This window comes from Ornithodoros turicata, chromosome 10 (assembly GCF_037126465.1).
Source record: "Ornithodoros turicata isolate Travis chromosome 10, ASM3712646v1, whole genome shotgun sequence".
NCBI lineage: Eukaryota > Metazoa > Arthropoda > Arachnida > Ixodida > Argasidae > Ornithodoros > Ornithodoros turicata.
The window spans coordinates 9644779-9656762 of record NC_088210.1 but is presented as its reverse complement, the minus strand read 5'-3'; the positions used below and the strand labels follow the sequence as shown (position 1 = coordinate 9656762).

General features: G+C 48.0%; 1 protein-coding gene across 2 annotated transcripts; it reads right to left on the bottom strand.

Annotated features, from left to right (window-relative positions):
- Positions 1-1985: 1985 nt before the first annotated feature.
- On the bottom strand, positions 1986-11194 carry LOC135370156 (microtubule-associated serine/threonine-protein kinase 3-like). Of its 2 annotated transcripts, none has more exons than XM_064603852.1 (14): positions 11001-11194; positions 10869-10921; positions 9593-9796; positions 9034-9195; positions 8866-8957; positions 8344-8509; positions 6557-6729; positions 5828-5898; positions 5642-5758; positions 5108-5589; positions 4372-4498; positions 2795-2943; positions 2377-2724; positions 1986-2318 (listed from the first exon to the last, which is right to left on the bottom strand). In XM_064603852.1, the coding sequence occupies exons 1-14, from the start codon at positions 11038-11040 to the stop codon at positions 2058-2060; spliced, it is 2445 nt and encodes an 814-aa protein (XP_064459922.1). In that variant the 5' UTR covers positions 11041-11194; the 3' UTR covers positions 1986-2057. The 2 variants fall into 2 exon arrangements, with proteins under 2 accessions (XP_064459922.1, XP_064459923.1); XM_064603853.1 differs by having other exon boundaries at positions 2377-2721.
- Between the last annotated feature and the right edge of the window lie 790 nt (positions 11195-11984).

The following is an 11984-nucleotide window of genomic DNA, read 5'->3' as shown; positions in this document are numbered from 1 at the left end:
GAAGAATTCGACGACCTGGTAACCGTGATAGCGTTGAATCTCTGACAGGAACCGTGTACCACTGTACACCGAAACTGTAGTGAATCCTTATTTCGACTTGGAATTTAAACGTCTCTTCCGGCTCTCTCGGGATACGTTCGAGAATTTACGTTAACTATTATTTGCCTTGTGTCCTCTGCTGCCATTGCCGCCATTACTTTGCACTACCGTTGAACTGACCAGCAGTGCAGCACCACCAGAACTGGTTCAGGCAGTGCAGGCCTAATCGAACGTACCTAAAGCATGAAGAGTACATGCTCAAGTGCTCGGCTATTCGTGGTGGTGGTGGTTGAGGTGGTTGAGGGCACGTGACGTTCATTTCTGTTTTTCACGCCTTCTTCACGTAACGATTAATTCCAGGCGAGATACAAAGTAATCGAGGCCGACCACTTTGACGAGAATAGGGCCTCTTGTTGCCTTTACCTGAAGACGTTTCAGGCGAAAAGTGTCAGCATGTGGCAACAGTTCATAGGATTTTATATGGGTTTAGTTATCAAGTTTAGTTATGGATTTAGTTTATGTTGTCTAGTGCTCCTATCTGTATTCAGGTAAGATATGTTACGGGCATGGATGACGCCATCTTTCATGACGTGTTGCCGTGACGTTTACCGGTCACGTGTACGGGCAACTAACCACAATGCCAGGCGCGGGTCATTCAGCTCACTGTGTTCCCGCTCCCTATATCAGAGTAGTTACAAATGTAGTTCAACAATTACATCCTAGTAGTTGCAGAGTAGTTTTAACTAGTGCGGCTGTGATGTAGTGATACTAATAACTACATTTTGACGCAAGACTACTAAAAGGTAGTTACAGCACATCTCCGGTTTATGGGAGCATTACTAGAGGGAGGAGGATTCCCCTTGGGGAGGGGTGAACCCCTAAGTCCCCTCGGCTACGCTCCTGGTTGTGAGTTACGTCAAATGTCACCTGTGATGTCACCATTGAGGCGGTTGAGCTAGAGAGGTATGAAGCAGGGCGGCACGTAGCACTTAGTACGGAACATCGTGTGGTCCCTCTGGCGGCCGGTTTTTCCGAATTAGGCTATTACGCAATTCCCGTCACGTGCCCCGCTGTGGGGAAGAAAACAACTTTATTTGATGATTGGGGAGTTCCGTCGCCAAATATGGAGATGTGAGGCCCAATGAAGTCGGAACAGCCTACTCAAGAACACGTCAATACAAAAGAAAAAAAATCACGGTCAATTCATTGGTGGATCCGACGGAAAGGCGTTAGCATTAAAACTTTTGAAAACCCTCCATCACAACTCCCCATCACAACGCTGCACAGCTCTTCAACGACCCTTCAGAAACGCTACACAACCCTAACGCAAGACACCATCCGCAGCCAAACGAGGCTTTCGGGTGAAAGGAGGAAGTCACTGAAAAGGTTAGCCAGCAGTAGGACTCGAACCCACATCTTCTGGATTACCGGTCCAGGGCTCTACCAATTGAGCTAAGCTAACACACCTCCCCGGAGTCTTTCAAGGGTGCGTCATCTGAAGGGACAAACCAAGCACTCTCACTCATCCCCCTTTTTCTCACTCACTCACTTTCACTCACTCTCTTTTCATTTCTCATTCACTAACATTTCTTTTTTTTTTTTTCACGTTCCCATACGCACATTCATACGACGTGATCGACGCAAGCTGCATCTATTCAACATGAGACGGTCGAGAGACTGTTCGCATAGGATACTTATGTCGGGAAGCATCACAACACGTGACATACCGGACAGTTCTCTTGGAACAATACCACCATACGTTGCTGTCAACAGACATCGTCAGACGCCGCTGCCACTCTTCTCGTGACACTCCCGTGGCACCCCCCCTCCCTCCCCTCCCCTCGGTACGCCCATGATGCAGTTGTTGTACTATCTCTCCTGCCTGAAAGGAAACTGGCAAGCGAACGCCCTCTATACAGAAACACCAGGACACGGTAGGTCTTTTACACATATGTACTTTCGCTTATTTTCATTCATCGAACGCTGTATTGCTATAAAGTAGTTTTGACGTCTTCCATTCAGGTATCTATTTCTGCAGCAGTTGATTTGCTAGGAATATTCGCATCTGTAATCAAAGTCTCGTTCAGCTTGCTAATCTTGAGACGCTTCTGACGAAGCGGTGACAACGCCACGACGTTGATGGTCACTTCGTTAGCGCCCGTCTGCAGCACACGCATGAGCTCATCCCTGGTGAGACCGTCCAGCGACGTACCGTCGACGTGCGTCAGCACGTCTCCAGGGAAGAGCCTGCGGTTGTTCACGACCGCCGAAGTGACGTGCTACAGGAGAAAAGCGGAGAAACTGCGGTGCAGGTCATGCAATCAGAGTATCGCTTACCATCACTACGAAGACCCTGGCGTACTGTTTTGTGTCCTCGTTCCAGACCTTCACGTCAGCGAAGTCCAATCCATAAGGCTGGTTGCCGGTGCACAGCGTGGGACTTCTAGACAGTACTACGGTATCTTTGGCAACCATTTTCATAACGCCCATGATGTCTCGACGTGTAGTCAGTAACCGGTACACACTGGAGGCCATCACCGAAAGCACGAGCTGGTCCCCCGAGCTGCTGATAATCTTTTGCACTTTTCCGAGCGGCACGTCGGCCACTGGTGTGCTGTTCACGGAAAGCACGACGTCCAACGGAAGTAACTGGGACCGGTCTGCCGGACTATCAGTGGTTACCTTCTGAAAGAACGAAGCAATTCCTTCGGATGCAGGAACCATACGTAGTGGGTGTGAGTTGGCTGAAACTCACGTCCACGTAGATGAAGTAACTGTTGGGGGCTTCACCCTCGGCCCGTCGCAGAGAAAATCCGAAGCTCCAGTACTTGGTATACTTTTTCTTTCTGAAGAGAATGAGGTCAACCTTTTCGGCACCGGACTGGACATCCTTTCCGTCTATGGCTGTAACGCAAAATTCCAGAGCAGCTAAACGATCTGCCGCTGTTTTTTTTTTTTTTTTTTTTTGCACACGAACAACGTGAAGGACAGCATATCATTCAGTCTAATGTGAAATAGGTGAACATGAAAGGGGAACATGGAAGGGACACTCTCTCTCAGAATTTGTCCCTTCTATGTTGTTCCGGCCTCAGAACATCAGTTCTTTCATGTTCAACTGTTGCCGCCTGCGTCGATCCCGTCGTATGAATGTGTGTATGAGTGAGCAAAAATGAAGGAGTGAAAGGGAGAATGAGAGAGAGTGCTCATGATGCTCAGTGCTACGATGAGAGAGAAATTGACTGGTTTGTCCCTTCAGATGACGCACCCGGAGAAGGCGTGTTAGCTTAGCTCAATTGGTAGAGCCCTGGACTGGCAATCCAGAAGATGTGGATTCGAGTCCTACAGTTCGCTAACCTTTTCAGTGACTTTCATCTCTCATCGTGAAATAGCTGAACACACGAGAGTACCAAACAGAGAGGACGGACCATCATGCACATGACGAGTTTGGTGGTTTCCTTTCGCCCTATCCATTCAGTGTCCCTTGTTTCACCTTCTTCAGACATATGTTGACTTGAAGCTCACACCAGCTAGACTTGCCTCCGCCTACTATGTTCGTCAATTATGTAGACCCATTCTCTTTTGTCATGTTTTCAATATCGCTTTTAGCACTCCGGTCCATCGCAGCTTTGGATACGATCGAAACCAGAAAGGGATTCAAAGGGAAGAAGGAGCTGTTCATACGCTGTTCGGACCCTGGAGAATCATAGAAACTTCGCTTCGTTTGGTATAATGGATACTTAATAAGCCCATGTGGAATCGGGCAGGTACGGCTTGCGTCAAAGTCAACTTGAACACAGCTCCAGCCTGCGAAGCGTGAGGAAAGACACCCTGACAGCGCCTAGCAGAAAGTAACGCCTTCATATAGCCAGGATCACCCGTCTAACCATGAACTCCATGATCTTCATGACTAGCGAAACACCCTCCGCCGTTGTTCATACTAAGCACCTCCAGGGTCCGCAGGTCGGAATGGCGTTCAAGTTCATTATGATGCGAGCTGTACAATCAGTGTACTGAAATGGGTTCTCTGAGCGAAGCAGAAGTCCACCTGTCCGCTTGGAGACCCCCACCATAAACCTTTCCCGTCACTGTCTGCAGTTCCTTCAGACTGACTTGGTATTTCTCCAGAAAATCACTCAACAAATGTTCGTATGGACAGGCATTTTCCCAGCACGACCCCCAAGCATCATGGAACACCCTCCCCACAATAGCCAAGTCCAAAAAAGCCAGAAAAGCAGATGTGGGTTTCACAACCCCCCTATGCGCCTTTGGGACAACATCCCAGCCACTACTGCCTGGTAATGATTTTTAGAAAATTCCCGCGTATGGACTTACTACTGCATGCGGTTTGAAGGGACGATTGTGCTGGTGTCGTGGCCTGGTAATCGATCCCAGAAGTTGTCATCCCAGAGGTGTTCATGAAGGACTCGCTAACGTTTACTTGAGCTTTGCTTTCCTTAATCTAAAAGTAAATAAACATCAACGTAAGCGCTTTATTCAACAGTTCCGGCGATGGGTAGGATGAAGCAAAAGCGTCAGATTGAAGAACACCACCTGTTCGTGTCATAGGGGGGCTCCCATCCAAAGACGTTTGCCTCGTTGTTTAACTGTTCTTTGGGGATACCACTTTCAACAATCTTAGCCCACGGATGTAGTTCTTTACATTGCCAAGAAGAATCGCTGTTCCGAGAGAACCAAGTTTGCTAGTAGGCTAGTATCCAGTGCTAATTTATGAAAGCTGTCGATATTGAACGCAACAGATTCCGCATTAGTATCACAGGCAGAAATTTGTGCCGGTACCAAAGTGGATCCACTTCAAAAACAAAATGGTTCCATTTTGATTTCCCAGTGGGTCCACTTGTTTTTCAAGTGGATCTTGGATCACTTGGGATTCCAGCTCAAATTTCTGCCTGCTATGCATGTTGCATATCTACGACAGCATGCCTCACACTGACGTGCCTGAGCCCGTGCGTGAGGAGGGTTTCGCGTTCTACACGTACTGAACCGGCTGGTAAGCACAACTAGCACCTCCAGTCTCTGTACTAGAAAGACAGTTACGACAAACACTTGCCGTTAGTACTAGCTTCTTATATGAGGGTGATGCGTAGCAGAGAAGGGGCTTCTGGTTGCTGGAACTGACATCCGTCATGTCCTCGATCTGCAAATGCTTTCGAGAGTCCTGAGAATCCGCGCCGCTCTTGCGTTCGCGCTCCGCGTCCGCGGACATGATCTCCGTAATGACCGGCAGGTCACATAATTGCGTCTTCTCGTAAAGCTGTTTCCAGTTGAAGTTGTCAAAGAACGGGTGAGTCTTGAGACTAGCGTAAGTTTTAGATCCCATCCGCTCGACCGGGTTCTTTTTCAACATACGGTAGGTCATGTCCTTGGCGGTTGTCGTGGCCGAGTGCGGGTGCTCTTCAACGCGGGGCCATTTGAGGGGTGCCGTGATGATCCGCTCTCGAAGCAACTGCTTGGTCTTCCCTCGGAATGGGACGCGGCCGGTCATCAACTTGTACATTACGATCCCTGATGACCACCAGTCCGCTGCTCGTCCTGCGAAATTGGAGGATGTCGAAAGATCGTTTCGCACGTGACAGCGACTTACCATATGGGCGCCTCTTCAGTATCTCCGGTGCCATGTACGGTATGGTTCCAGCCGACTCACCGTCGTTGAATTCAATCGGTGTCCTCCGGAAGTAGCCACGGAGCATTCGCTTTGCGACTGCAATATCGATAATGGGAATCGCATGATTGCAAAACAAAGTGTGTAACGCCTTCTGGTGGTGCTTACAGTGACCGTTGCAGACTTTCGTTGTGTCAAAATCGATCACTTTAACACGTCCTCCAGGGAGGATGAGCATGCTGCAAAATTGAGCGTATATAAACTTGTTTCCGATAATGAGGGTGCATTTTCACCGGTTGCGCATTGAACGAACGTATTCTTAAACGATCCTGGACTCATGTGAGCGGAAGAAGGAAGCACGTCTCCACTTGAGGAACCCTTGGCCTTCGAGGCTGCATCCGGGAGATACCTCCTCGTGCAACCATTCTTTATTCCAACCCTAATTTCCGTCTCGAGATTCCTTTCCTAGCACCTCGGGAATGTAGGTCGGGAACATAATTATGGCGCAGAAAACGATCACGTGACTTTCTTTAGGTTAGAACGTGTCCTGTGGAGTCATAACGCCATAACGACCACCAAACTCGACTAGAGGACCGCTCAAAGAAGCACCGCCACTACCTAGAGGTACCAGGTGGGATTTTTTTACTGCTTAGGGGTCGCTCCGAGCCTGCGTCCATTCATGAATGGCAAAACCGGTTGCGAAGTGCAGCTGAAGTGGAGGGTCAAGCCGAGGATCATCTAAGAATACGGCCCTAGCTTTGTATTCGCCGTTTGTCTCCAGCGCGTGTGTAGCGAGTTGTGACAAGTGCCACCACCAAACATGGCGCTCGGATCAATGCAGAAGGAGTCATCGTCCACGTGACATACCGGAGTAACGTCGGTTTTGCGAACACCTACTTGGAGACCTTGATATCCCTGTGTAGAAAGCCACGCAGGTGCATGTGTTCAATGGCAAGGATAAGCTGCGCCATGATTATCTGAACGGCATCGATCTTCATATATTCCTCCTTGGTCACAACACGCATGAGGTCCAGCCCCGGGACATACTCCATCAAAGTGACATATGCTTCCTGAAAAGCGGTGTCGTTCATGTAGTTCCTACCGTAGTTCCTCATAACGTAAGGTAAGGTGTAGCAAGAGATATATACTTGGCTCTTAAAATCGTGGAGCTAGCTATACACCCCAAACCACTAACACGTGAAAGCGAATAAGTACGATGACGCAGACTTTGACGACACTTTCATCATTTTCGTTTCTTTCGTTCGTTCAGGCTTTTCGTCGGAATGACCAAGAATTAAATCTGCGCTGAACCTGAAAGCTTCACGTTGTGTTTCTACACATGTCCTATACCTAGGCGTAAAAGAAAAACTGACTCGACAACGAACAGCAGTCTATTATAAAACAAAAATTCATTCGTTCTAATATTCGTGGTTAATGGTGGTGGTATAGCAACCAGCGCTATACTGGGTGTTTTTTTTTTATCCTTCAGAAAATGTTTAATAAAAAGCTGTGCGAGGAGCACGGATGTCTTTTTTTTTAATTGAGTTATATGGCCAAGCGGACATCCTCCCGAATAAAGTATGCGATTGCCAGATGACTAATTACCAAAAATTCATCAATTAGCTCTTTAATTGGGGGATTGCGGCAAAGGCGAGATGGCAGAATGAGATTATCCTCGTTGAAAGGCCCTGAAACACGCACGTGCGTTAAAATATCCATCCCCGAATTTTGAAACTCAAGTGAGCCGAAGCCACGCCGACCGGGAACGAAGCGAGCACAGCGCTCACGTGATTTGGAGCGATGGAGATGATTGGAGTAGGTGCCGATCTGCTGCTGGTTAGATAAACCGCTTTCCGGCCCAGGTAAGAGACTCCGTCGGCGTAGATAACGCTAGAGTCACTAAATAAGCTTCCCTTCAGAGTATCGACACTGAGGCCCAAGGGAGAGCAGGAGCGCCATCTTGTTTCGGCACCACACCGGTGTCATCCACAGTTGAGGATAAAAGACTGCTAACATAATCCTCCCCCTTGGGATAGAGAAGCGTGTATGATTGTTGTGCGATAATCCATGTATTGTCCACCAGAGCGTCCCGAAGATGTCAAGGTGATGTCAAGGCCGTCAACTGCTGCTTGTAAACCAAAGGAACATTTCACCCACGCACGATAGATGGCATCGTGCGCGCGGGCAGCGTGGCGCGGAAACAAGATGGCGCATGCTCGCTCTTGGAACTCAGTGTCGGTACTCTGAAGCGTAGCTTATCTGGTGACTCTAGATAACGCGCCCTTGAGGTACACACTTTCGGTTTTGGCTCGTTTGCATGCACCGAAATTCAGCGATGGATATTTCGTGGCACGCACTCTTTCCTGGATTATTTAAGGATCGACTGGCTTTCAACGAGGATTGCTCCCCTTCCGCTCTCTTGCTTTTGCACAACATTCCCTAATTAAAGAGGTAATAAATTTTAGGGTAATTATTCATCTTGTAGTTACATACTCTCTTCGAGAGGATGTTCGCCTGGCCGTAGAACTCAAAAACGACATTCTGCGCTGCTCTGGTAACTTTTCTTTTTCATAAAAATTCTGTAAATGATAAAAACAAACACCCGGTATATCACTGCGCAATATAAGCGCTGTGGAGACAAAAGATGCATCCTCAGCCTCGGGAAAGATGTGACGAATATTTACCTTGACACAAAAACAGCAGTAATACTTGACCAAGAATGGGCTCCGCACGACAGAGGCGACCACTTTGTCCATGGCCGCCTGCTTGTGCCTGCTGAAACGGTCCATGGCCACCAGTTTAACCGTAGCTACGAAGTTCGCTGGTTTGTAGTTGGCGAGATATACAGCACTGCAAAAAAAAAAAGGTTATTTCTCCGTTAAATCTTCGTCGAACCACTACACACTTCCTCGATTTTTCGAAAGAACCCGCAAAAATTCATAGTTTCGGATTCGACGGGAGTAAGTGACGTCATCGGGACAGCTACAGCATCACACGGTCTTGCATCCTTATTTCTTAGTGCACAAAAGTAGGGCCAAGAGTGAATGATAGCGTTACAACGCCAGCAGCTACCACGATGCAGTATATCTGTACTTGGATATACCTTCAAGGCTTAGAAATACGACAGCTCGCAACTGTTTCCGTGAAGTCACAATGCGGATCAGTTGGTTTTGCGGTTAGACGGTAGTACTGCCCTAGATGCCTACCCAAAGCCACCGGCTCCCAGCATTTTGAGGCTCTCGAAGTCACGCATTTTTGGGATAAACGTGGTGAAAACGGGTTGCGGTGGAATGTCCAACTGCAACGGAAAGGCGCAAGCAAGAGAGAGGTTGACAACTTGTACCAATGAGGCGATTTTTGCCAACAGTTCTCACCTTATCGAGTTTATGAACGATTGCGTCTCCTATCCCCATCCAGTCGGTGACAGACACTTCAGCTATCTTCTCCAAGGAAGTTGCTACTTCGCCGACGATAATGGTAAGCTTGCGGATGGTCACCGCCAGTGCCTTGGCAACATCGGGATCCTTCTTCGTACACTAAGCGAACGCGGCATGTTACACTCGCAATTTCCTGGTCGTATTGTTACACGAGCGACATACTGCCGGAATATTCCAGTGGAAGGTGAGGGAAAAACATACACACAGCAGAAGTTCCTCGCCGCATTGCCGCACGCTGCCTGAGTATCGGGAGCGACGTACCGCGCAGTTAGCAAACCGTCGGAGTCTTTCCCTGTCGTCTGAAGTGGAATATACCTTTCAATAATCGTATATACAGCAGGGTATTCCCCATGGTTCGCAGTCCATGAAAAGGTAAGACATGCATGAAAGAGTTTGAGAGCTGGCGAGAAAGCTCTTCGCATTTTCCGCTGGAGTATTCTGGGGGTACGTCGTTCGTGTGAATACGGTGCGAATATCCTGTCTCGTATTGCCTCACCATCGCGTGAAGTCCGACGAGGTTCTCGACCATGTCGCGCACGTCCTCGTAGTTGATTACCTGCTTGTTGAGCTTGATGAGGCATTCCTGAGCGTGAAGGACAACTTCCTCTTGACAAAAATGAGACAGCGGGTCACGCATCAGGGACACCTTGCTTTCGCGCTTTATGAAGAACTCCAACAACACTGCCGCAGTTTTGGGAATCTGCAGATGACAAAGCGAAAGCCTGCAGCAATCGAATAACTAGACGTAACTTGTCAAAGGGCAGTCTGGGTGGATCATTCTGCCAGCGTGCCAGAAGCGAGTTATAAGGCCGTGAGGATTGCACTCTTGAAAGTCTAAGGGTGCATGAATTTATGTAGGTTGAGTTTACATGACTTTATGTAGGTTTTAGTTGTTCATGTCAATCCATATAGGGAGTTTTCACCTATAGGTCGCATTGTGACGTGACCTCCTAAGCTCCTCCCACTGGTGGTCACTTTTCGCGGTAACGGCATAGAAAAATGACAAATTTCGCTATTTTTCAATGCAACAGCCATGTAATGTTCATAAAAGAAAATGTGCGAACGGATGTCTTCGTGATAAAAGGTACAGACGCGACCGGATTTCGAAACACCATTCAGGGCTTCGTTTTCGAGCAAATGCTAGATCCCGGCAGCTCCGCTGAAAAAGGAACCACCACCATGGCGACCAAACGCGTTCGTTTGACGTCATGTGCAAACACCCGATATAGTGGTTCAAGCATCGCACCCGAAGCCGTGCTAACGGTGCTTGTGAACCGATTTCTCTACATCAATGCAGAACGTATTGTAACGAATGTACACCATGGGTCCTCGCATACATTGCAGGACGTACTCATACACTGTTAAGACAGAACTTCACCACATAGCACGCTCCAAGCCAACCATCATTCCGAATCATATCATTCTGTGTATTGATTTGTTGAAAATGGGAGGAGGCGCCTATCTGGGACAGATTATCTTGTCCCAGATACGCGCCTCCCCCCTGTTTTGAACAAATCAGGACACAGAATGATATCATTAGAAATGATGGTTGGCTAGGAGCGTGCTATGTGGTAAGTTCTGTTTTAACAGTGTAGGTCCTCCGTGCATCCATTCTGACGAGAATTTGCTTTGTGTATTTTGTACTACCAATGGCAATTGAAGAAGCTTGCAGTGCAGTGATATTTTGCCAGTGAGAGTGATCTCCTATTGTCTTCGTTACAACTGTCAACGTAAAAGAAAACATGCACTCAGCATCTTCAACATTATCTTACTCTGGGGAACAGCGCTACGAGCATCTTGGCCGAAGTCTTTCGCTTGTCAGAGGCTGCAATATAGAATAAGTTTCATTATCACTCGGCCTCCACGTCTTAAGAAGCAGTTCTAGAACGATAAGAAGCTTTTACCGGTCTTTTGTTGCTGCTGCTGTTGCTCTGTGGACGACATGGTTGAGGCTTTTCGAGTGCAAACGTCAAGAATTTGTCAGTCGCAGAGGCGATATGGTCCCCCGAATCGCAATGGTTCAAGTGGCGCGATGGTTCGACTGGGAACTGGTGAACACGAAGAGGACGAGCTCCGTGCACGAGACAGGGCATCTCAGCATGTTCTTCTTCTTTCAAGGGGATGATGGCCGTGAGCCACTAAGGATAATGTCCAGGACAAAAGGGACAAACGATGTTTCTTCTTCTTCTTCTTCATCCTCGGGGAAATGGCCGTTCTGTCTGCCAATGTCTATGTATGGTGAGCTAGAACCTTCTAGCTCACCATAGTCTATGTTCTGTCCTCGTGCACTCATAACGTCATTTTCCTTATTTTGAAGCGTCACAGTGTCCCTAGAGTCACTAACGCCGGGTTTCACCTATGCCAATTAACCCTTGAACCGAGATCAACGGTCCCTTAACTTGAATTTAACTCGGGTGTAGTTCCGTAGACGGGCTTATGGCTTTTTCTAATTAGCCGGAGCGTTCGAAAGCGAAATAATGTACTGAAGTGAGAGGAGACTATAGAGGGAGAGGAGGAGGAGGGGAAAACTGGGTGGGTGGTGAGTGAACTTGAGTGAGCGAAAGTCAAAACTGCCGGGGTCTGATCAGAAGTAAGGTTAGACCGGAAGTTGATAACCGGAAGTGGACACCAGAAGTCAAGCATAGACGGGAAGTGGACAACCGGATGTCGGGTTTAGACCGAAAATCCGTTTAATGCTAGCGCATTTCTCTCGCACTTACCGCTAAACTGCCACTGAATTTTTTTCATTTTGTCGTTACATTTGTTTTGCACAGTTCTGACAAGTATGTACAAATGCGTAATGCAAGTTTCCATAGGGTCACGCGTGACTCAGCCTCACGAGCTCGAAGTACAGGATTCCGGGTGTAAGTACTAAAAGCTTACCCAGC

Coding starts and splice junctions, on each gene's coding strand:
- LOC135370156 (XM_064603852.1), bottom strand. CDS start 11,040: ATGTCGTCCACAGAGCAACAGCAGCAGCAACAAAAGACCG. Junction 9,797..10,868: donor TCGTAGCGCTGTTCCCCAGA/GTAAGATAATGT, acceptor TGTCATCTGCAG/ATTCCCAAAACTGCGGCAGT. Junction 2,944..4,371: donor CCTTCAAACCGCATGCAGTA/GTAAGTCCATAC, acceptor TTTGCGTTACAG/CCATAGACGGAAAGGATGTC.